The 25,870-nt window shown below is 38.9% G+C and overlaps 1 protein-coding gene across 3 annotated transcripts; it reads left to right on the top strand.

The window, feature by feature from the left end:
* The first annotated feature begins 1,271 nt into the window (after positions 1-1,271).
* ctbp1l (C-terminal binding protein 1-like) lies at positions 1,272-24,036 on the top strand. Of its 3 annotated transcripts, none has more exons than XM_084132483.1 (11): positions 1,272-1,402; positions 2,398-2,455; positions 2,684-2,846; positions 12,673-12,827; positions 12,902-13,046; positions 13,140-13,346; positions 16,968-17,182; positions 18,727-18,857; positions 19,023-19,150; positions 20,076-20,196; positions 20,292-24,036. In XM_084132483.1, exons 3-11 carry the CDS (start codon positions 2,789-2,791, stop codon positions 20,479-20,481), a joined length of 1,350 nt encoding a protein of 449 aa, XP_083988609.1. In that variant the 5' UTR covers positions 1,272-1,402; positions 2,398-2,455; positions 2,684-2,788; the 3' UTR covers positions 20,482-24,036. The 3 variants fall into 3 exon arrangements, with proteins under 3 accessions (XP_083988609.1, XP_083988610.1, XP_083988608.1); XM_084132484.1 differs by having other exon boundaries at positions 1,310-1,411; XM_084132482.1 differs by lacking the exons at positions 1,272-1,402; positions 2,398-2,455; positions 2,684-2,846 and adding an exon at positions 7,330-7,462.
* The last annotated feature ends 1,834 nt before the right edge of the window (positions 24,037-25,870 follow it).

A 25,870-nucleotide genomic window follows, 5' to 3' on the forward strand; every position in this document is an offset into this window, starting at 1 on the left:
GCGTTGTCAAAAAAAAAAAAAGGGAAAATGGGGGGCCTTTGAGTCAAAAAGGCAGAGAACCAATCAATGCTCTAGTTAGTCAACTTAGGAGCAGAAATATTCAGGGTTTGAGTGGTATGCTAGTTCATTTACAAGTTCAAATTAATTTGGACAATTCTGTTCTGTAAAGGTTCAGTTTATTCTAAGATAAAGCTAGACATTTACACAGCATCTTACTGCACGGCAAGAGTTCTCTGAGAAATTCCTTCTGTCTCCATGACATAAGCCTCTAGATGTTGTGTTAGAATCAAATCATATAACTCAGCATGGGAAATACCATTGTTGATTGTCCTTATGTCATTTTTTAACATTTTGTTATAGAATTTCTCTAGCTTAGTCACTGATACATCTTACCTTAAACATCTGATAAAACATTTTACCCCACAGCTACCATTGTGGGGAAATGCTTCGTTTAATAATTAATGTACATGGTTTTACACAATTTACAATCATAAATGGTATATGAACTGCTTAATTTTTTTTTTACAGCCAGCTGTATATGAGTGCCCTTTCTATAATAATAAATGATCATGCGACAAATAATGCACATTTAGGGGGCGAGACAGCTTACCTACTGACACATCTTACCCAACACAATTAGAATTCTGAGTTTTAGAATTCTGAGTTTACATTTCGCAGTTTTGACTTTCTCAGAATTCTGAGGTTTTTTTTAAAGAATTCTGAGTTTACATTTTGAATTTTGACTTCTTTCTCGGAATTCTGAGTTTATATCTCACAATTTTGACTTTCTCACAATTCTGACTTTTTTTTTAAAGAATTCTAAGTTTATATCTTGCAGTTTTGACGACTTTCTTGTAATTCTGAATTTTAAATCTCGCAGTTTTGACTTTTTCCTTGCAATTCTGACTTTTTCCTCAGAATTCCAAGTGGCAAATTCACAATTGTGAGTTTGCATCTCGGAATTCTGACTTCTTCCTCAGAATTGCGAGTTTACATCTTGCAGTTGTGACATCTTTCTCAGAATTCTGAATTTATATCTTGCAATTCTGACTTTTTTTTGGTTACATTTCAAGAAAAAAAAGTCAGAATTTTGAGATATAAACTTTTGTATTCCATAGCAGAAACAAGCTTCTGTAGGGCTTAGGCCTTATAAATCTGATATATGAAGAAAAGAAAGTAAGTGCATGATCCCGCAACATGACAGACTGACCTGTAGAAGGCGCTCTACTGTACATCGCTCATGTCTCTGCTCTGAACACTCGCTCTTTCCACAGCACGTTGTCTGTGCGGCCTCGACTTCCTTTTCTGTGCAGATTTCATGGCGAGTGATAGCGGGGAATAGTTGATTCACCTACCGTGACCACACTGACCCGTACATCAATCTCCAGAGACGCTTTTTCGGGTGAGTGGGGTGCGTTACCCTGCTTCTGGACTATCTTTGACACATTACGCACTTCAGACTCTCGATTGTGTATGCCGTGAGACTCCAGTGTGTTATTATGACTGTATCTATCACACTCTCTGTGTGTGTGTTTAATGTTTGGTAGCTCAGTTAGCAACCAGTCTAAGCGCCTTTCTCAGTGTGTACATTCACAGTCAGAGAAACAACGCTATCAGAGATTAATATAGTTATAAGCGCGATTAAAAACCACAAATAAGCTCTTATGTTTTCCTTTGCGTGTTTTGTCTAACGTTACTGGATTTGGAGGTTAATTTGTGTAGTCATTTGCATTGTGTCTTGCTGCATGTGCTAATTAGCTAGCTCAGCGCTAACTTGAGAACTTGAAGCGAGCGAGGGACGCGACAAAACTTCAACGCACCCGGTAAAATCAACGAAACCGCAAGTTTTCCCCGTTAAACGCGATTGTTTGAGACCGCAGCCGTTGGTCTCGCGCTCTCCGACTGTCCGCGCGCAGTTCTGCAGGCTCGCGCCCGAGACGCGGCGACACGACGCTTGTCAGGATTTATGGATATTTAACTCAACTTATGTGCTCTTCTGTAGTTTTTCCTGTCCTGAACTACTCTACACAGTCACAGGTTTGTTCATTGAGCTTCATGAGAGGGAAATAACTAAGCGAAATGAGACTGAAGTTAATAATCACGAAGTTATCAACTGAGCGCTCAAAACAACGTGACATGCTAAATAATTGTGTTTCTGAAAACGCGCTCGTTCGTTCATTTAGTTTAAGCATCAAATGGTTCACTGAAATGGTAGCGAGTTTAAAAGCTAGCCTCTTTGAGGCACTACAACATTAATGCTAGTGGAGATATGGGCCTTTATCCTCTTCCAAACTCCTCAGATGATATATGAGTAACTTGAGTTATGAGGGAATGTGACAGTTTTCTACGCTCGGTCCTGGTTCATAACTAACGCTTGTTTGATGTTCTCCCCTTCAGCTGCCATTATCAAGACCGTGACGTCAGCAGAGTAGTTGATTGGCTTTGACATCATCAGGTGGGTAGTTTCATTTGACATTTTCCCAGCACTATTTATAAGAATCAAGTCATTTATGTGGTTGAAGACGCCTCTGAATCATTTCCAGAATAAATAGCCAAGGTGTTTTACACCAGATAAAATGCATGGCATGTTTATCTTTGCATTTTTTTTCTTCCTCTCATGGTGCGATTAGGTAGTCAAAGTGCTTGTGGTCTGTATCTTAACCTGTGAAATTGATCTTCACAGCTGTTTTTAGGATTTGGGTGGTTTCTGGACCGAACGCTGTGCTGTGCCTCTCTCTCCCTCATCGTGTTGTGGCCGTAGCTGGTGTTATCGAAGAACTGCCAGTCGATGGCTCTGATGGACAAGCACAAAGTGAAGCGGCAGAGACTGGACCGCATCTGTGAAGGTAAGAAGATGAAACCATATTTGATGGACAATATATCTCCTGTTGACTTTCAACAACCCAATTCTGTTAAATTCAACATAAAATGACGTTTGCACCCACTTTGCGTCCATAATGTGGGATATTCAAGGATGACGTTTAGGGTGGGACTGGATTTGATTGGGTTATGAGACACGGTTCACAGACACCTGTTGGTTAAATTAAGTCAAGTTGTTCGGTTTTGATGAAAGAATGTTTTTATCTCTTTGGTATAATGTGCACTGATGAATTCTTCACAATAAGACCATGAAAATGGGTAAATTTTGATTTCATGTTGACTTTAAGTGAATCCTTGCATCCACCACCAGATACACAGGCCTGAAAAGCATTGCATTTTATGTCTTGAGCTAATCTTCAAAACGTGATTTTGTGTTTTACCTTGTATTTAAATCTAGATGCTGTGGTTGGTCAGATTTGCATTTGCTTTAATAATTGGACTGTTATGTATTATCCGAATGTTTATAGAGAAGTGATTTATGTATTATTTGAATGTGTCTGTAAACCTTGAGTGAATCATCTGGCACTGGCAGTGTCAGTGTACTATATGAACTAACAAACATTGAGAAATGGATGGGCGATATGGTTGTTTCATGAGTGTTTGTGAGGCCGGTGATGTAGTTGTTAGACAGTTTGAGCTCTGTTCTCTTATCTTTTCTCCTTCCTGTTTGTGTAGGGCGACACGGGCAGCACAGACACTCAATCCACTGTTATTAAAAACAGTGCCTGTGTGTTCTTTATTATATAGTACATTACTACTAAATGAATGAAACTCCTGTGCATTTTCTGCCATTTTTAGGGAAAGCTAGTTCTCTTTAGATTTGGTGAACATAGTCTCATCTCTTAAAGTCCCCATGAAATCAATAACATTTTTTTTTTTGGCTTTTAGTATGAATTTGTTAGCTTTACTGTTATCTATAAGCTAGTGTGCTCCAAAACAATGCCAACATTCGCATTTAGAAGATACAAGCATTTAGAACTTAGTCTCTCACTTCCTCCAATACGGATCAATGATTTTGATGACATCACTCTCTGCACTTCAGCTTCTGAGAAAGATGTCACAACTGCAAGTTGTCCAATTCTTTCTTGGAATTCTGAATCAAATGCTCTCTAGAATCTGAAGCCCCGCCCCCTACATTAAATAGACGCTGAAGCTGCGGCTAAAATCGGTCGCTTGTTCACACATTTACTTTTTTTGTTTTTTTTTATATGGTGAATGGCACATAATGCACTATTATAGAGGATACGTCACTATTCAGACAATGTAAATATGCTTTCCCAGGTGAAAAAGACGCAGTATTAAAAATGTACTTGAGTATGTTTTTAGTACAATACAAATATACTATAATGCATTTTTTATACATTTAACAGTACGTCGTCTTCACCTTGGGGCGAGTTAAATTTGGCTTTGCGTTAGTGACAAACACACACAGACTCGGACTGCCTGCTCCGGTCCAGAGACGAGAGAGCACAGAGCGGATCATATGTACGAGTCGGCAAAGACCATAAAACGTATCGGACCCTTTTGAATTTTACACAATTTCATAATCGATTAGGTGGCCAATTGTTTCTTAGATTAATTGGATAAAAAGCCCAATTTATTTTTATTTTTATTTTTGACAAACACTATTCCACATCCTGGCCAATGCTGTTCTTCAAACAAACGTGCCAGCTGAATGATATGAAAACATATATATAGTGAATATATCTATGCTTTATGCAAAAGAGCTATAAAGCAAAAAGGACAGTTTAAATCCCTACATTAAAAATTAAGATAATAATTAAGATAAAATAAAAACACAAACTCTGTGTTAACAGATGAGAGGAATGACACACATTCACTCTAGACACAGTAACCCGTTACTGTCATTCTTTATCCTGTAAATGTAAGAAACGTCTTAATTTTATATTCAATTACACGCTGTTTTCCCTTCACAGTTTCCACTCTCATAAAGTTCTTGAATTTCATGTTGATTTTTAAATCTAAATTTAACGTCCAACAACAGATATTCCAGCAAAATGAATATTTGAATGCGCTGAATATTAATTGTCTCCCTCTCGAATACTAGCCGTTTGTTATGTGTTATTTACTCGTTCAGTAAAGTTTGAAGTTTGGCGTAGACTATCAGGACGAGCCTTTCATGCAAAATTGAAATACTTGCGTGAATTTGTAACACTTACAGATAAGGATATAAATAACCGTAAAATGAAAGTTTTGTGCTAAGGAAACATATCCCACATTAAATAGCACACGCATCTATCAAAGGCAAGCCATGTTAAACATTACGTTAATGCATTAGCTTGAAGCTTAAAATAAAGATTTCTCATGTTTTGGGCAGCTTGGATCACGTACCTTTCCAGGAGCAGCTCACTCTGTTTCCTCCACTATTTTTAAATGCATTTTGTCTATAGAAATGCGTTATTCAGTGCTGTAATTTGACATTACTTGCAGAAGTTTTCTGTGCATGGTGAGCAGACGCGACTAATCGATAATGAAATTCGTTGTGGATTTTCATCATTGCTTAGTTCTGCCCTGTCTTCCTGTTTCTTTTGAAATTACATCCTTCCCTCGGGTCATTTTGACCCGGAAAATACTTTTGAGAAATTAAAAATTTAGTGTTCATCGGAAGGGGTCCAAGACCCCAGGACTTTTGTCGCACTTGAACCACAAATACACACAAAAAAATGTAATGGATAGTTTTGTGGTTGAATTTTAAAAAAGTAACACATCCTTCCCTCGCGGGTCAATTTGACATGTTATTTGAATCTTGAATCTTTATATAAATGTCATGAAGGTTACCTGTTAAATAGTTGAAATATGGGAAAATCTTTTTGCAGGCCCGGCCGTATTAATTATTTTTTTGTCGGCATGAAATGAAATTTCACTCCATTTATTTTCTAATACATGTTAAGGTTCATAAACGATTCATCCATGCATATGTGTTTAATCACAATGTCATAAATGGATCTTCTGGTGTAAACAACAGACTTTTCTCTGGTGGCGTGTGAGAAACTGCTCCAATCATTTATTAGTCACTTAAACTCAGAAGCTCACGTTCATCTGCCTCTACTTTTGAGGGCAACAAACACATCTCAAAATCCAGAGTGAATAACCGATGTATAGAACAAAGTACACGGCCTACTTTTAATCTTTTACTCGGATGTACGACACCATAAGGATGCAAATATGTTTTGCTGCTTCCATTACATTGCAAATGTTGGTAGATGGATGACACTTTATGCATTTCCTTGGTAAGATTTTTAAATGGTCTCTAATGTTTTTATTGTGGTCACAATTTCTTAAAGCAATAAGGCCTTAAGCTGTGCTGTTTAAATATAAGAAACGTCAAACATTTATTGATATTGGTTTCTTAAAGGGATAGTTCACCAAAAATGAAAATTCTGTCATCATTTACTCGTCCTCATGTTGTTCCAAACCTGTAAGAGTTTTTCTTCTAATGAACACAAAAGAAGATATTTTAAAGAATATCAGTATCCAGACAGTTGACGACACCCATTGACTTCTATAGTACTTTTTCCCCCTCATACTGTGGAAGTCAGTGGGTGTCGTCAACTGTCTGGATACTGATATTCTTTAAAATATCATCTTTTGTGTTCATCAGAAGAAAAACTCATACAGGTTTGGAACAACATGAGGGCAAGTAAATGATGACAGAATTTTTGGGTGAACTATCCCTCTTAACATTTTTGTTAACAATGCTTTAGTAATTTTAAAGAATTCCACATTGACCGAAGGTCGTTCCAGGAATGAAACTAGTTCTGAATAAATAAATTAAATACTTCTCAATTTCCAATCTTGGCTCACATTGTGCCCTTTGCAATGACTATATTAAGCCTATATCACAGCCTCTTGTATTTTATTGCTTAATTGTGACATTTTAAATGCGGATTCAAATACGGAGCGTGTCTTGTGCCATTATTCAGTTAACATGGAGATTGTAGCTGGCAGCTTCACTCTCATCAGCAGTTGCCTCGGGTCAAACCATATTATTTATCAAAGCAAGTTGTTTTGCTTGCAGAAAATATCATATGAGAAAACTGCTGTCATCAGCTCAGGCAGTGCGGTTTTATTATTAGTTTCTTCTTTTTTTTTTCTTCTTTTTTTCTTTTTTTTTTGTTGAAAACCTATCTCTGCTGATCATTTTCCTGATATTTAAGCCCAGTTTTATGGCCACAGCTGCAGATGGCAGTGATATTTATCCAAGTGACAGCAGAAAAGAGAGCCGGGAGGCGGGAGGAGAGGATGCCGGAGGCGTTTCTCTGGAAGAGCGAGGTCATGTAGATGCGAGCAGAACAAGACGCTGTCTCTTTAAAAAACAACAACTGCCTAACTGCCTCTAGTGCTGCTTGTCAATGCCGTGGAGGTTTGTGCTGGTTGGCCGGCACTCGAAGCCCAGGCCTCTGATTGGGCGGTCACCGTGGGGGAGGGGCCAGTGTGGATGACATGGGAGATGGGTGTCTGCCAGGCAAAAACAGCCTGACACTGATTGTAAAGGGTGGAGAGAGAGCGATAGAAGGAGAGGAGGGGAGAGAAGACAGGCGCGTGGATTTCATGATGCAAGGTTTGGACCTACGTGTACCTGTTTGAGTGTGTGTGTGTGTGAGTCGCCTTGAAGATGCAGTGCGAGTAATTCTCATGGGTGTGGTGTCAGCAGCAGGCGTAATTTTCCTTTTTGCCGCTTATAGTGCATGTCCTTGCAGCTTGAGCAAGAGAGTGTGTGTGTGTGTGTGTGTGTGTTGGCCAAGCAGGAGGCAGGGTGTGGTGCAGCTGTATTATCATCCACCCACCCTTCCCCCCCTCTCCTTGAGACCGTGTGTGTGTGTGTGTGTGTGTGTGTGTGTGTGTGTGAGGACCATGTGGGGGGTGAAATGGCGAGGGAGGGAGAGCGAGAGAAGGTTTGGGAGGGGGGAGAAGTAGAGAAATGAGCGCTGAATGAATGGCATTGTTTGCATGGCCATGCTTGTGTTGCGGCCCTCTCTCTTTCTCATGCAGCCTGGCTCGGACTCAACACACGGCATCTGTGCTCTCGCCGGCGCTCGAGCCGTGACCCTACAGAAATAAGTGTTTGCATTGTTCCTCGCGAGAGCACCGCAGACTGTGAATTTTGCTGCTCAGCCATTTTGCGTCTTTCTTGTTTTATATGTTATGTTTCTTCCACTCCCAGAACACTCTGTGCTGCCGTCACGCAGTGTGTAAGTGTTTCCACAAAGCATTGATTTGGTGGGAACGAGTGCAAATATTTGTCTTTAAGGTCTTGTTGTGGAGCTCTCCTTAATCATTAGCTGTGCACAGGAGTGTGATAGCATGAGTGTGTGTTGGTGAATGTCACGGAGGCGTCTTACCCCACCCCCATCTCAGCCGCCAGTGCAGCAACACCTGTCAGTGATGGAAGGGGGGCGTTGGGTCTTAAAATCACAGAATGTAACATGGCTGTTCGGATTTACACGAGCATCGTTCAGTAGAAATGGGTTTTGGGGGTTGTGAGTTCTTGGATGAACGGTTTAACACCCCTTTTCCCTCCACAGCTGTTCTTAGACGAGAGTGATAATGAGATTGTAATTATATGACGGGCGAAATCCCACACCTTGTTAATCGATACTTCTGGCATTACACTGCATTTCCTGAACTGCGTCTCTTAATTTCTCTTAAAATTGGGCAGATTTGGTGATGCCACAATGAATTTTGCCATTTGTAACACTGTTCGTTATGTAATGCAGTTTAATGATCGTGGTGCACAGAACATCCTGATGCATGATGGGAATCTGATGATACAGATTAATTAAGTTCTCCTCTTGCATCCTTTCCTGTCTCGTCCCAAGAACCGTACATTTCAGGAATTCGTCCCAGGCTGGATTTGTTTTTGCCTTTGCTCAAAAATGTCCTTCCTGTAGTTGTTCTGCATTTGGCTGTAACAGGCAGAAGTTCCTCATTGTCTGATATGTCAGCTTTTTACCCTGCTAATTTAAAACAAAAAAAAAGTGCTGTGCTGGTGTCTTCGAATATGAACAAAAATGACATCTCTGCCCATTTTTTTTACAGTCAGTTGTGACACTTTACTAAAATATTTGCTTTTAAGTCTGTCCCTGTCATGTGCCGTAAATGCAGCGCTGATGGCTGTCTATGACTTAGTCTGTATGACCATGACCAGTCATCTTTAATTTGGCATTTTGCCTTGTAACGATGCTGTCTCCCTCCTCTTTGTGTTCACCATTACGTTGTCAATCTAAAATAAAGTGTGTGCCGAGGTGCATTTGTAAGTGACAGGTTCTTACTAGGCATGTTCAAATCTATATGCATTTAAAATGGACCACTAGACACTTGATGAAATATGGAAGGGAAGCTCGGACCTTCAATAGGGTAACTAATAGATGGTAGCAAAATGACTGTGCTAAATATCTATAAAGTTATTCCACAACTTTCATGGCCTTTACAGAAAACCGAGACCTTTAGATGATCACACTAAAACTCACTGCAAGAATTTGCCTTTAAAACAAATTTAAAGCGTAAATGTTTTACAATTGAGATTGTGACAGTTGCATTGAATCTAATCACTTTAAGAAATCACTTTTATCTCTAAATTGGGGATGTGCTGAACTGCAGCTAGATGGAGTGCAGTGGGACACGAATGCAGGGCTCTCAAAAGTTAAACTATAAACTAAATTCTCACACTAATTACTGCAAACATGTATGACTGACATTCTTCTATGGATCACAAAAGAAGACATTTTAAAAAATGTCTGTTGTTTTTGTCCATACAGTGACAGTCAATGGTGACCAAAACTGTTTGGTTACCAGCATTCTTCAAATGATCTTCTTTTATGCACCACAGAAGAAAGAAACCTAAGAACGACATGAGGGTGTGTAAATAATGACAATTTTCAGTTTTGAGTGAACTATCACTATTAAAATCTAAACATCTAAAAATGTTGATATGCATAGGCTATTGCTCCATGCAGGATTGACTGTGCACTGGGGGTGGGGGTGGGGGGCTTGTTTTCCTGTTCCCCTCCCCTCTGTTACATTTAGACATTTCTATTTTTGATGTATTAAACCTGCAGTAGTTAGTGATGGTTTAGCAGTATGGAGACAAAGATAATTTAGCTTCCAGTCTGCTGAATGTAGGTCATTGTGAGTCATGTGAAGACTCCCTGCCCCCTTTCCTCATCTCCTTCCCTCCCTCTGTCCCCTGCTCACACTTTCGTTTGTCAGGTTGGGGGGGTTGGGTTGGACCCGGGAGTTGTTGTTAGCTGTTGTCTTGCCCCATGATACTAACAATCATAAAATAGTTTCCTGGAATTTATCAGACCACTAACGTTCAAAACATGATAAATCTCTTCTGGCTTTGTAATAGGTTGGTGACATTTGATATGGACGTTTCGTTGATGTAAATCATCCGTCATCTGTTTGGTAAAAAGACATGCTGGTAGTCTTGAAAGGCTTGAGAATATTTGGTTTTGCTTCTCATAATGCATTTAAGGATGTTTTTACAGGGTTCATTTAATAATGCTGGTTAATCTGCTAATCTGATGTAATGAACGTTGAAGTTAATGTCATCTTGGTTGCAAACGATGGCAGATGCTGCTGTTGTTTATTAACACGACTAGTATCTAGGGATGCTCCGGTCAGGATTTTTGCATCCGATACAGATTACAGATTTATTTTTTATTTTATTTTGTCATCATGAATGGCTGATACCGATCCTGATTATTCAAGCTTTTTACAAGTAATAATTAAGCACTCTCTTGAATGTCAATGTTTTATTTCTTTTTTATAATGTTGAAAAAAACAAACACAGATGTTTACAGTAATATAGATTGTTGTTTTAATTGAGAATCAAATAAATAAGCACAACAAATATTACTTTTGCAATGAACAATTTGATAGGCCTTTAAAACAGGGCTTATGCAATACATTATCCATATTAGGATACTCTGGCTTATTAAAGAGCTTACAAGACTTAATGTCAAACTGAACATAATTACAACCCATAAGGTGTAATTAAACGGTGTCCACTATGTGACTGAGGACAAAAACAAAAAGAAACGCTGCATTATATTATATTATATTATATATATTAGTGTATCTATCCCTCTTTTCATCCAAAATGCATGCGGCTGTACTGAATCGAAATACAACATAAATTGCATAAAGTAATCAAATGCACTGTACAAAAACAGTGCATAATCTTCACAAAAGTGATTTAGTTGAGAGCAATGAGAGAATGTTTGATTAACATGAATGGCAAGGATGGCAGCATCTTTATTAGCCTGCTTTCACTTCAACACCGAATACACTGTTTATGTTCACTTAAGACATAAACAATAGGGGTGTGGAAATTAATTTCTAAGATGCGTTGCGATGTGGTCAGGTAACCTTTTTTTTTTCTTTTTTTTTTTTTTACTGTGATTTTACCACTTGATTTCATAGCTTTGTAAGATAAAATCCTTCTTTGCTAGACCTGATAATTATTTTGGTATGTAATCATATCAATATCAAAAAGTAGAATTAAAAAAAAGTAGCATTAAAAAGTTTATTTTAACTAAGTCTAATTTTCTATCATAAACTGTACAATATAAAAAAATAGCTGCTAGGTAACAACAACTTGCTTTGTTTTTTTGGTAATGTTTCTACACATTATCATATAAATAACCTGAAAATACTGTATATTAAGGTTAAATCTTGCTTACCACTCTTACTAAAAAAATGGGGTAAGCACACTTACATTCTCATTTTATGAGGTGTTCTGAATAAATATATTTTTTTTAAATACAGCTGTTTCATACATTAATTGTTTGTTCATGTTACTTCACAGTGCATTAACTAATGTTAACAAATACAACTTTTGATTTCAATAATGCAGGCTACTAGTAAATGGTTAAATTAACATTAAGAAAGATTAATTAATGCTGTAGAAGTGCAGTTTATTAATAGTTAATGTTAATTAATGTAGTTAACTGGAGTTTAATAAATGGAACATTGTGAAGTGTTACCGATTTGTTATACACCGATTCAGACGTCTCGTGAGTTCAGTGTTTTCACCATTCATTGAAGTGAATCGGTTCAAATGAGTCATTAGTTTGCGAATCGGACGTGTCGTTGACGGACCACGGCACACGTTGTGTGATTATCCCGGCAGTTTAGGACATCGCACAAAATTTGTCTCAACACAGAAAACATTTCATCACTAGATAGGTGTTTTCGTTTATTGAAAGTGTGGTTTAGCTATGTCAGCTGAATGTGGGGAACGCTTTTCAGCGAAGATAAGACAATGTTTGTTTGTTTTTAGCACAATTCACACCCAGCGGTAATTCAAGAAATAAATCTCTGAATGCTTCAGACTTCAATCTTCTGACCTTTGCTTTTACCATCGTGTCTGTCAATTGACTTTGATTAATATGAGCGAGGGAGAGAGAGCAAGAGTGAAGAGAGTGCGCGCGCGACCAGAAATGCGCTTTGGTGGCCGCCAAAAAAATTTCAATGCAGGAAAAACCCTGTATTGTAGTGACTCCCGATCGAGTCCTAGAACGCTATTTTCGGCCGATACCGATCGATCGGAGCATCCCTACTAGTATCCATAAGCTTTGGTGTTTGTTCTCATTGGCTGTTCGAGTTTAGGTGCTGCTTTACTGTACTTATTTAAAAATGTTTGCTTGTAGGTTAATGTAAAGGACATGTAGTGTTTGTGATGAGAATTGTGGTAATTTGAAGAACAATTTGTGTTTCCATTACGTGTAATAATAAATGATTAAGGTGATCTTTGGTGTCCTGCAGGTATTCGACCACCCATCCTCAATGGGCCCATGCACCCTCGTCCTCTGGTGGCACTGCTGGATGGGCGGGACTGTACTGTGGAGATGCCCATCCTGAAGGACGTGGCCACCGTGGCCTTCTGTGATGCCCAGTCCACACAGGAGATCCACGAGAAGGTAATGTCACATGTTGTGCCCATATCCAAGGCTTTTATGCAGTCCGTATATAATGGGTTTTTGTTCTGCTGCAGGTCCTAAATGAGGCTGTTGGCGCTTTGCTCTATCACACCATTACACTCTCGCGAGACGACCTGGACAAGTTTAAAGGTCTTCGGGTCATTGTGAGGATTGGCAGTGGATTTGACAATGTTGATATAAAAGCTGCAGCAGAGCTGGGTGAGTTTTGTTCCTGTGTTGTGAAATGATCATGTTTGATTGAATGAGTTTCAGTCAGACCGACCGTTTAAACTGGTTCTCCGTCTTAAACAGGTATAGCAGTGTGTAATGTGCCAGCCTCGTCTGTGGAGGAGACGGCAGACACTTCCATGTGTCTAATTCTGAATCTGTATCGCCGCGTCACCTGGATGCATCAGGCTCTGCGTGAGGGCACCCGCGCCTCCAGCGTGGAGCAGATCCGGGAGGTGGCCGGAGGCGCTGCGCGTATTCGAGGGGAAACGCTGGGCATCATCGGACTGGGTGAGTCCTGATATGATTAAATCAGGGCTGGCAGGAAAACCAAGGCTTTTTGAATGAATCAGTTCTATTAAGGTGAACGCTGACAGCATGTTTATACTCAATATATATATAACTACAATATAAGTTGTATAACGAAGTATAAAACATGACGAACAGCAGCATTTAAATATTAATGAAGAATTTATTTAAATATGAATTCACTAAATAAGATTTAAGCAAGACACTACAGTCAAAATGTTTTATGCACTTTCAGATTTTGGGCTATTTAGCTTTTCATAACAAGTTGTTTCAGACTAGAGGAAAGAAAACGTCCAAAATACCCTTACTTTTTTTTTGTCTGGAGATTTTAATTACAATAAATATTTTTAAAGGTGCTTTTCTCAAAATGAGATTTTTCTCATGCACTAAGGCAGAAATCTCCACGTTCGTCAGCACGTACTCCAAACTATACAGTTTTGTTTATCTCTCTTACAGAGAGGTTTGTTCATGTATCATTCGCTTAGTTTTATACAATGTTTTATTTGTACATGCTCTTTTCTTTTTCTGGTGGTATCTTCTAATTATGAGCGATAAGAGATATCCGAAATCCCTTTTGTAAAAACCTTTAACTATAGTATGTCAATAAAATGAAACCATTTTGAATTTTGAACAAGCCTTTATCCAATGTTAGGATTTCTGTTGTGGAATTGTATGCAAATTAGTGCATATTAATTTAGATCAAGCTTAACTTGCATTAGGGCTGCACGACATTGAAGAAAAAAGCAATACTCGTTAAATAATGCAGTATGCAATATGATAATGCTTTGTCTGTCAATAGATTCAAAAAATTCAGTGTACAGTATGTGAACGGTGCAACAACAAAGAGCTTGTTTACATTTTAGACATGTCATACCAAACAGGACCACATGGAGATGCCAAAAAAAATTAACTAAACCAACTGCCTTGACCTGACTGCATGCATATACATGGATCCATTCATAATTACTAAACACAGCAACATACACATGACAGATAAAAACATTTGTTTGCTTGCCCATCAATATAACAGACTTGGGCACTAAATCCTTTTTACCTTGATTACAAGCCGCATCCATCAAAACTTTACTAGCGATACGCTGGTTTGCTTTATTCAGCCGAGAAATGTAGCTTGCATTCCAGCAGTGGGATGTTTAGAAGTTCTGTTTAGTCTGTATTTCAAACAGCGCAATGCGGGAGGGCTCTCGCTCTTCAGAAACGATCACAGAATATGACAGAGCTTGTGTTTTAAAGCTAAACAGACACTGGAATGAATAATTAACTGAAAGCTGGCTGCAAGTCACTGTTCTCTGCCATCTCTGATGTATTAAGCCTGATTTTCTTTTTACGCAATTGCTTTTTTGGACTGATTGTTTGAATGAATTTGCTTGCTGTATAACTGGACTGAACTTTCCCGGAGTTTAAGTGGCTTAAAATGATTTAATCGCAAATAGTGTTGCACAATAAACCGGTACTAGTAAGGTTTCACAATACCCTGTTATTAAAAATGGTATGATACCACATTTTATTAGTGCCGGTACTTAAAGAATGACTCTTCTAATAAGAGCCGCTGCCCTTCATTTGCGCTGATGTGTGACAGCAGGAGGGGTCAGGGTGTGTGTGCAGAGCTCTGCTTCCACTCCAGGGAGTAAAACATATCCGCGCAATGCATGATGGATTGACATCTTAGAGCAACAAAGAAACATGCGTGCATGAGAAAATAAAGCACCTGACGTGTTGGTTTAAAAGTTTTCAGAATTCAATGCACTAGCGCTGCTGTGGTCAGATCTGAAGCGTGCGCACAGAAAGCCTCCTTTCAGACAGCATACGATCACAAATTCAGTTCTTTCGCAGATTATTGTGCTTGAATGGTCAAAAATAAAAAATGCACGTCCTGGAGAGTATTCCAAGTAAACAGTCGTGAATGTTTTTAGTGAACAAAAACAGTTGAGAAAGAATTGGGATGTGGTCCAGTGTATTGGGTTCGTGCACTGCGGGTCTTAAAGTGACAGCAGCCTAATATACCTGATGCGGTCTGTTAATCAAACAGTAAAAGAAAATAGAAGACCAGCCACTGCTTGACTGAATACCCTAAATATATTTATTAAGAGTTAGGAGTCAGAATGCAGTTAGTTTATAGAATGAAGACTATGCTGTGTTTTTTTTACTTTTGATTTCATTTCTGACAAGTGTTAAGTAGACCTACCTGAAAAATAAAAAGTTTATTTCATTTATATCTTTCTTATATGGTATTTGTCATATTGTTGTAATTTTGCTTCTTTGCTTTTTATTTTATTTTATGAAGATAAAATAAAAGTGAAAGAACTATATTGTGAAATAAAAAAATATTCAAATATATCATAATAAAAGATTTTCCTGTTCAGCAAATTTTAAATAGCAAATGTTAACATGATTGATAGTGATTGTTGCATACATCTCTGTAAGGACATTCACACCGTGGAATGTAATTATCTTTTAAATAAAGGGGAGGGAATGGTCAAAGATGCAGGGCAGGAACACACTGGTCAAGTCAGTTTTTACTTTTTATAAATCAATGAATTTCTGTCATATTATTCAATTACTTTTTCTGTTTTAGTTTTTTGCCGTGGTATTGATTCAGTATTGGTACTGAAGGTATTTTAGTTGGGTATCAAAGTATATTTTTTGTATCATGACAACCTTAATCACAAGCAGAGAAGCGAAATTGGATTAAAAGGTTAGGATAGAAATGTACGCCTACCAGTGTTACAGGTGCTTGAGCCATTGTAGAAGCTCACTGTGATAAACTCACGACTTCTGAGATCATGTTAATGCGTGACATAGATTGTTAATGATGCAATTTCACATGCTTAAGTCATTTGTTTGCATTAAATTATTTTAACGTATCAAGGATTGAATTATTTGCATGCGTTAACGTTGACAGCCCTATTTAAATATATCTAAAAAACCTGAAAATGGTATAACCAACATACATGTTTCACATTCTTTTTGTGAGAAGAAAGCATCCCTACAACTTCTGAAAGCGAACAGCAGTGTTACTGTAGCATTACATAAAGTATGTTTCATTTTAACATCAGTGTAAACCTAACTACATTAGGTTTATTTAGCAACAGAAATTAAATAATCAAATGTAAAAATAAATCTGTCTATTGTAGTTTGATTAACATTAAGCACTCAGACAGAAGCAGGTTTATAAGGCTGCTGTCACTTTAAAAGCTGCACGAATCCGTATCCGCATATATGCATCAACCTAAAACTTGGACTTTTAGTAATCTTTTGAGGTATTAAAAGATTAGTTATCGGAAGCCATTGCGACATGCACCTTTGTGATATTTAGATAATTTATATATATTGTGCAGCCCTAATTTGCATATTTAAACATAACATTTCAGAAAACTTGTTGTATAAAACAAAATGTAATTCTTAATGTAAACAGTCAACTGGGGAAGTTTGGTGATATATATTAGTTTTTCTTGCCTTAAAAGGAAAATCAGTGAGTCATTTTATGAACCTCAATCTAATCTCTGGTTTTAACTGATTTGAGATTAGTAATGTGGTCAAAACTGAGCTAAGAATAAACCGGTTTCTTATGATGGCTGTTTTTAGGACGTGTGGGCCAGGCAGTTGCTCTCAGGGCAAAGGCGTTCGGGTTTGGGGTGATTTTCTATGACCCGTACCTGCCAGATGGGGTGGAGCGATCACTAGGGCTCCAGCGCATGGCGACACTACAGGATCTGCTCATCCACTCGGACTGCGTCTCGCTACACTGCAGCTTAAATGAACACAACCACCACCTCATCAATGACTTCACCATCAAACAGGTACAAATGCAGCTCTCCAGTAACACTCATTTAACAGCACTGTTGAAGCCATATGGTTCTCTGACTGCTTTCGGTATGAACCTGGGTCTGTTTGACATCAGAGTTTGATTCATTTGCTTTCTGTGAAAGCTGTTTTTTCTGAACTTGGGTTTATGCGATGGGACCGCACCCCATTCTGGAAAATGAAGGACTGGATTATTCATCTTGTTCATGTGAACTCCAGTACGGCTCACAGTTAGTATGAAGGCAGTCTGGCCTAATTTTCAGAAGTAAACTGCCGATGTCATGTGTATTACACAATTATTCCCAAGATAAATGGGAAAAGGTTTTACTCTTCCAACACATCTATGGCAGACACAAACATTGTTATCTCTGTCTTAAGGAACCTAAAAGGAGCAAAATACTGAAAGTGATTCAATCACAAGTCATTACTAAGCTGCAGTTGCTGCTATTAAGTAACACAAATACAGGAGTTCACATGGAAATGGACACTAAGTTGGGCACTAAGACTACTGCTCTGTTTTTTTAATGTCAATTTTATATTCTTTGTGCATATCACCACCTGCTGGGTGGATGTGCAATCCTTTTTTAATCTTATGTTTTTAATCACTTTATTTGAACAAGAATTGTATTCTTTTTTTTATGCTAAATACATAAATTGCAGAAAGATTGATTGAACTAAAAACAGTCTCTACTTGCGGAGATATGGCTGTTAGTTTTGTTCAGTTTTACTAGTCATTTTGCTTAATTTGTTGTAAGGTGAGATCTGTCATGTATTTTTATTATAGAAATGCATAATATAGAAAGCGCTATGTTGCAAAAATAATTTTGAATGATTATCTGTGGAAATAGAGTAAATTAAGATAAACATTGCGTGGTTATAATACTGATACTGCTTTATAATAAAAATAAAATCAATGAAACTATATAATATTGTGCAAAAACTGTCATGCAAACTGATGCTAGGTTCATAGTTGCTATGTCTACTTGCATACCCTGAAAGTTACCTCAGTTTGGGAAGTTGGGAGGGCTGTCACTAACGATTATTTTGCTAATCGTATAAAAAAAAAAGTGTGGTAATAAAAATAGACCTAAGCATACAATAGCCTTTAAAATGACTTAAAATACACGTAACAATAAGGCAATAATATTTGGTTCAGATAAAGTATCTAAAGCAAGTAATCATATGGGTTTTATAGAACAACACTGTTAAAGTATATAATATACATAATATAAATCAAACAAACCTACACTCGTGTAAATAAAACAAATATATATTAAACCCGCAGGGCATATGTTTATTTAATTGAATTTCAGCCATTGTGAATTCACAATAGCACTATGCTATAGTCTGGTTTTTAAATGGGTTACTTTAATAGATCATGCAGCAGTAGAAAACGGTCTAATAATGCTGTTCATGGCTCCTCGTCCATGGAATGCACCACTTCTGGTATTTTGCCGGTTAACCGACACGGGTAAATTGGCTTCCTTATATTGATTATGTGATTATATAATGATTATATATCTTTTTTTTTTTTTTTTAGATGCGCCAGGGCGCCTTCTTAGTGAACAGTGCGCGTGGTGGCCTGGTGGATGAGAAGGCGTTGGCCCAGGCTCTGAAAGAGGGCAGAATACGGGGAGCAGCGCTGGACGTCCATGAGACAGAGCCCTTCAGGTGAGAGAAACCAGTTTCCTTTTTGCTTTCATTATTTTATAATCCAATAACTTTATAATCCATATTCAACGATTGGCCTGTGATACCCACCCGCACCCCACACATACACACAATTTGTTTTTATTTTTTTTCTTAACCTGACACTTAACCCATTTTATTGATCAGTTTCTCTCAGGGCCCACTGAAGGACGCCCCAAATCTTATCTGTACCCCACACACATCCTGGTACAGTGAACAAGCCTCCATTGAGGCCAGAGAGGAGGCGGCGCGGGAGGTGCGCAGAGCCATCACAGGTCAGAAAACACCAGGTGTTCATTATCAGCCTGTGCCTGCTGGGGATATCTGCTCAATTAAATGCTTTGCAGGAGGATTCACTTATTTTATTCTATGCGTGTTTGACATGCTTTGCAACACTTATCAAAGAATAAACGAGTAATACAAAACATTTAAGTATCCTTACATGTGCAGTTATAATTGAGCTGCAGCAGGTTTTTGTGAGGATGTTCAGATTAAGACTGTCACTTAAGCACACGACACAGTGCTTAATTGTTTTGCACAGCGATTAATTAAGCAACTGAAATTTGCATAGTTTTGTAACTCAAGAAAAATGTTAACAGATCATCAAACAAATTCACAGCCAAACTATTGGCAATGCAGTTACATAAATATTTATTTTTATTATTATTATTTCAGTATGGAGATTCAGCGTCTGCAATTTTACCTCTTTAGAAATGATCGAGTAAAATCGGCAGTTTAAACAGCTAAAACTATTTTACAGGTGGGTGTGGTGTTGGTTGGGGGAGCTTAAAAAGCACTTTGTAGGCTTTTTGTAGTCTGGTGTCTGTGGTGTTGTTTCCATTTTGCTCTCTAACAAGTTAGTTAAAATGGCCTTGCTCTTTCTGAAGAGATTGTCATAACTGTTTTTATTATGCTGGTGTTTTTGGTGTCACCACCTTTTCACAATATCATACGTCTGTGGAGTAATTTAAGAAATCATTGTGGAAATGGAGGTTAAAATAACTTATTAAAATACTCCCAATTCAAATGAGAGAAATTTTCTTAGCTGGTTCTATCAGCATAAAACCACATATAAAGCCCTGAGAGATTATCAGCCTTTCTTGTGTTGACGCTGTATAAATGACTGATAATGAATGACACAGCCTGTGTCTTTGATGCGAGGCTTTCATTCATGGTCCTTGCTCTCTTGTGTCCGTGCAGGTCGTATCCCGGACAGTCTGAAGAACTGTGTGAATAAGGAGTATTTGATGGCAGCCTCTCAGTGGCCGTCTATGGAGGCCACCACTGTGCACTCTGAACTCAACGGAGCTGCAGCCTATAGGTGACGACACCTCTGTCCCGACTGCTATTAGATGTCCTACAGTATGTCAGCATGTTGTTTGAGAGAGTTAATAACTGACCGTCTCTCTGTCGCAGGTTCCCTGCAGGGCTGATTGGTGTAGCAGCGGGCGGGCTGCCTGGAGCCGGGGCAGGAGTGGAGGGAATTGTGGCTGGATCTCTGCCCCTGGCCCACGCCATTGCCCCGGTCTCACACCCGCCTCATACCCCATCGCCTGGACAACCCTCCAAGGCAGAGGCGGACAGAGATATCCCTTCCGACCAATAGCATCCCAGCACATTCCATCTTTGCCCTGATTGATGCCCTTTCACCTCACCCAGGGGGACGACACCCCTTGCTTTCAATGTGACCTTGGGTCACCCCAGTCCAACAGAACACATATACAAACCCTGGAGTGAAACCCTCTGCCCCAAACGTACCCCTCATTTCCACTCGCTGTATCCTCTGTTGATCACTCTGGCAGAAAGCAATAACTTCTCTCAAGGATTCAATAATTGGGTTGATACACACTATTTGTAAGCTACGAAATCCCAATTCCTTTGCATTGTATCTACTCTGGACTAGTTGGAGTTTGTTTCCGAGTAGTGTTTCTTACATTTTGTTCTTTTCTAATCTGTTTTAACAGCGTGGAAATAAACGCATGGACCTTGTTTTCTTTCCTTCGTCCCCTGCCCATTCTCCACCTAGCATAAATTTGTAAAAGCTTCTCAACCTGTCCCGTCTTGATCATCAAAACAAAGTAACAGCTGGCTAACATATTTGATTAAATTCAGCAGCCATCAGTGTTTATTTCACAGCTGGTGTTCAATAACAGAGATCAAGGCTAATGGTGATAGCCCGTGGCTAAGAGTAACTCGGTCCATGGGAAGAGCTCAGATGTTTCGCGTTCCTCTAACTCTCTCTTCATGTGGAAGGCATCTTCTAGAATTGTCCATCGTCTCTCCCTCTCTCTCTGTCTTTCGGAAAGCGAGAGATTTACCCCCAAAGCTGTTGGGGGTTTGATCATGTGCTCCACTTTAAGTCACAAGATTTTCAGCATCCGTAATGCCTGAGGTCTGCATAACAGTGTCATTGAAATTGCATATGTGAGATTCCATCGTCTTGTGATGGCTGACTTAATTTTATTTTGTGTCGCCCCTTGTGCTGCTTTGTGAACAGCTAGATGATGGGATATTGCTCGTAAGGCTGCCATCTTCATAAACGAAAGTTTCAAACAAAGCCATATTCATTTGACAAACTGTAAAATAGCTGGTTTAACAGAACATATCCGACACATCTCAACTCCCCCTCCAAAAACAAAAAACAGATGCCCTTTTTACAATGTGCGTACAACATTGACCTCCCCTTGACTCATACTGAGATCCACCATTGCTAAGCTGATAATATTGGCACCTTTTTTATTCTTAGCCATTTGAAGAATATTTGCCTTGTTTTCCATATCTTCTCTCTGTCCTGGATTATCTCTTGCTGTACTTCCTCCTTGTGCCTCCTTTTCCGATTAGGCCTTCTCTTTTTGACGTGGCGAGGCACACCGTTCCACCCTTCATATCTCCGCTCTCGTCCTCTCGCCCCCTCCATCGATTCCCATGAAATCACTGTGTAGCGCATTCGCCTGCCCTTCCTCCTATCCACAAGGCACTTAAACTCTTAATACACTTTGTAATACGTTTTCATACAGGCCTGATAAAACAAACCGAACTTCATCCACCTTTTTGGGAGGAAGTCCTGGTTTAGGCGAGCTGGGGCTTCTGTGCTCTGGAGGCTGCAGTAACGTTGATGGCCAGCAGGTGGCGATGACTTGCTTTCCCCCTCAGGTTTGGGCTCAGCCGATGGTTGCACAGCGAGCCTTCTCGTGAAGGTTCAGACCTGTTGTGGGCTGCTCAATCTGTCACTCATCTACACACTTCCAGATACCCAGGATGGGTGATGTGGCAGGTCATACCCTGAGCTTGACATTTGCATGGGCGTCTTCTATGATATCAGCCTTTGTTTTCTCTGCGTTTTCACCATTTAGAGCACAGAAGATAAGGTGGAAAGAATGTAAAAGCTAGGTCACTGAAACGCTGGTTGCTTTCCAAAGAAGGTAGGAGAGTGTCTCGGGATAGCGTTCCGTCTGAAGAGAAAGGCCTTTCTAGTACCTCAGTAACAGATATTGAATGTATGCTCAAATCTTTCTCGCTTTGTACAGCTTTTTTAGATCATAGGTTCCTATTTGTGAGGGGGTGTGAATGAGTCTGCATGTATGTGACCGTGTGCGACTGCTTATCCAGTACATCAGTTAATTTGCAAATGACAAAATAAAGCTTCTTCTTTTTTTATTCCTTCAAGCATAGGATGTCTATTATATTGTTTCATTAGATGTAGTTTGAATCTCAGGCTTTAGCTTTAGAAAGTTCTTGATCTGTGATTTTTGTCATTTTCTGTATAAAGGAGCACAGTTTCACGTCTTTGTCGACTTGTATGTTAATAAACTGAGAAGAGGGGTCCCTAAACTTACTTGGAAATGGCAGTAGTGTGATTGGGGATGTTTTTCTCTAGATAGGTGATGTTGTGGTAAGTGTCCCCAGATGGCCGTCGTCCTCAATTGCCAATCCTCATGGATTAATGCATGATAACGAGATGGTCGTACCTATCAGGCCCCTCCCCCTCGCTTCCCCATTGGCCACGTTTTGATGTTGAATTTTGATTGACGTGCAGCTTTTCATAGGATGAAGTGATGCCCTTTCTCGTCAACACTTTATAGCTGCTCTGTAAAATTTCTCTGTACTACAAGGTTTTTGAAGTTTTCGAGTTTCTTCTAGCATTATCGTGGTGTTTCTTTGCCGTCGGCATCATCTCCGATGTGAGATGCGTGCTATGTGTTAAAAGCAAGAAATGAGACATTTTGATCTAGTTTGTGTCATTCAGTGTTCAACATGTTGTATTGAAACATTTCAAGATGAGTCTTGTTTGATACTTTCACTCTCCGCATCCAGGAATCCTGTTTCTCGTCTGAAGGCCCCCGTCATCATCACGTGGTCCCCCCCCGCGCTGCCTTAACGTTGTAGGTTGTGGTGGGCTTTTCCCTCTACAAACCCCCGACCTCTCCTCTTCCCCCTGCAAACACGCATGCAAGAGAGAGGAAGCTGATTTATTTAGCCATATGTTGCTCTGTGTGCTTGGTGCATATTTCTAGAGAACACGAATGGCTTTCACTTGAGGTGTGAAATGCTCGGGCGCTATGAAAGACCCTTTCAGGAGCCGCCGATGTGGTTACATCTAGTCCATGAAGGGAGGTTGGAGAGGACAGATATGGACTTGGAGAAGTCAGTTTCTCTCTCAGGGTTATAATACACACATATCCTACAGCCGCCAGTTACACTCTTCCTCGATCCGAACGAAGATCTCCAGAGCTCTCTTACACAGTCCATCTTTCAACAGTGAGTGTCTTTCTCTGATACTTTTCCTTTCTATCGCTCTTTTCTCCTCCTTTCTTTTTGCGTATTTGTCGCACTGACACCTAACAACAGAAGAATGAATGTTTTAATAGAACTGCGTGTAACGTTGAAGTTGGGAAATGTATTTTTACAACATGTGAACTTTTTATTCCTTTCTCTTACCTTCTTTTTGTTGTGAATTGACCCCCCCCCCCCCCCCTCCCCCCATCACCAGACTGCAAAAAAGTAAAAACAACACACAAAAAAAAAAATCCTGTAACTAGGCTCTTAAGCTTTACTTTTGTTTTTGTTTACTTTTTTTTTTATTAGAAAACAATCATGTTTGTGATGGTAACCTCTGATGGTAAATTCCACAAGGTATTTTAATAAAATCCTAAAGATTAAACCCTTGGTCGCTCGCTCTTTTATGACATGAATTGAAAAGCTGAACTTCAAAGTGTAACATCATTCGCAGCCGGTTTTCATGCACTACAGAAATCTTTATTTTTATTTAGCAAGAGGTGAGAGTAAAGGCATTTATAATGTTACAAAACATTTGTTTCTCAAATAAATGCTTTTGAACTTTCAAAGAATCTTCTGAAATCTCCTGAAGAATCTGTTTCCACAAAAATATGAAGCGGCACAACTATTTTCAACATTGATGTTTCTTGAGCAGAAAATCTGCATATTATAATGATTTCTGAAGGATCATGTGACAATGAAGACTGGAGTAATGATGCTGAAAATTCAGCTTTGCCATTACTGGAATAAACTATATTAAAAAAATTATTATTTTGCAATATTTCACAATATTATTGTTTTACTGTATTTGTAACCAAATAAATGCAGCCTTGGTGAGCAATGTCTTTCAAAATCATGAAGAAATCAAATCAACCCCAAACTTTGGAACGGAACGGGGGTGTTTTAAGTAAAACACTTCTAGCAAAAAACTGTTTAAACGCAAAATACAGACATAAATGTATCCATCAGGAATTGATTGGATGGTAAAAAAAAGTGGATCTTGCATACTAGAATAAGCACAGATTTTAATGAGTTTGATGAAACTGTCTAAACCTGTACATAAGTATAAGTGTCAGTGCATCAGTGTAATAAGAAAGTTATTTTAGTTAAAAAAGTTATTAGTTGTTATTTCAATGCTATTTTTTATTACAGGCTACAAATGTTTTTTGTCAGTTGAGTAATATGCATTGGTAAATTAATCATACACAAGAAGACCAGGAACATGAATTAAGGAAAGGGGCTCAGTTTTGATTTCATTTAAACTCTTAACAATGTAATTTCTGTTGCCAAGTTTAGTTTAAATGTTCGTGTGAGTTTAGCCAAGCGCTCATAACACAAGTTTTCCAGACTTGCTGTTCAGGTGTTAGTGGTTTTGTACTCATGCAACATCTTTGGCTGTAGGGAAAAGAAAAGCATGGTTTTGAGGTGATTAAAGGGAGGAAAGTATTTTGCAGTGTATTTTTAGCAGGGTGCTCCCTCTGAATGTGTCCTGATGGTTGTTTATCAGCTGAAGTCCCCAGGTGCTGATGTGTTGCCAATCAGGTTAATGAGGTCTTCAGGGCATGTACCCCCTACCTCTGCTAGCTTAAATTGTTGCCAAATGTCTCAGAGAAACTCCCTCTGCCACATATTAAAGGGATAGTTCACCCAAAAATGAAAATTCTGTCATCATTTACTCACCCTCATGTCGTTACAAACCTGTAAGACTTTAATTCATCTTCGGGACACAAATCAAGATCTTTTTGATGAAATCTGAGAGCTTTCTGTCCCTCCATTGACAGCTAAGCAACTACCATTTTGACATTTCAAAAAGTTCATAAAGAGATTGTAATAGTAATCTATATGAATTGAGTGGTTTAGTCCAAATTTTCTGAAGAGACTTGATCACTTTATGGCTTTTATTAACCTATAATATAAACATTGAACATAAGCTCACCCGAAACGGTTTGACGCACAAGAACTAACCTCTTGCTGAAGCTCAAACGTGTTGCGTAACACGAGAATGAACCTCATTGGCTCTTGCTGAAGCTCAAACGTGCTGCGTAACACGAGAATAATCCTCATTGGTTCTTGCTAAAGCTCAAACGTGCTGCGTAACACGAGAATAATCCTCATTGGTTCTTGCTAAAGCTCAAACGTGATGCGTAACACGAGAATGAACCTCATTGGTTCTTGCTGAAGCTCAAACGTGCTGCGTAACACGAGAATGAACCTCATTG

This window comes from Abramis brama (genome assembly GCF_963993115.1).
Source record: "Abramis brama genome assembly, chromosome: 13".
NCBI classification, from domain to species: domain Eukaryota; kingdom Metazoa; phylum Chordata; class Actinopteri; order Cypriniformes; family Leuciscidae; genus Abramis; species Abramis brama.

Bases quoted from the DNA above. Each gene is read 5' to 3' on its own strand.
- ctbp1l (XM_084132482.1), top strand. From the start codon at position 7,345: ATGGGAGATGGGTGTCTGCCAGGCAAAAACAGCCTGACACTGATTGTA. The intron at 13,347-16,967 runs GTGAGTCCTGAT...GGCTGTTTTTAG, and splicing joins GCTGGGCATCATCGGACTGG to GACGTGTGGGCCAGGCAGTT. The intron at 17,183-18,726 runs GTACAAATGCAG...TTTTTTTTTTAG, and splicing joins ATGACTTCACCATCAAACAG to ATGCGCCAGGGCGCCTTCTT.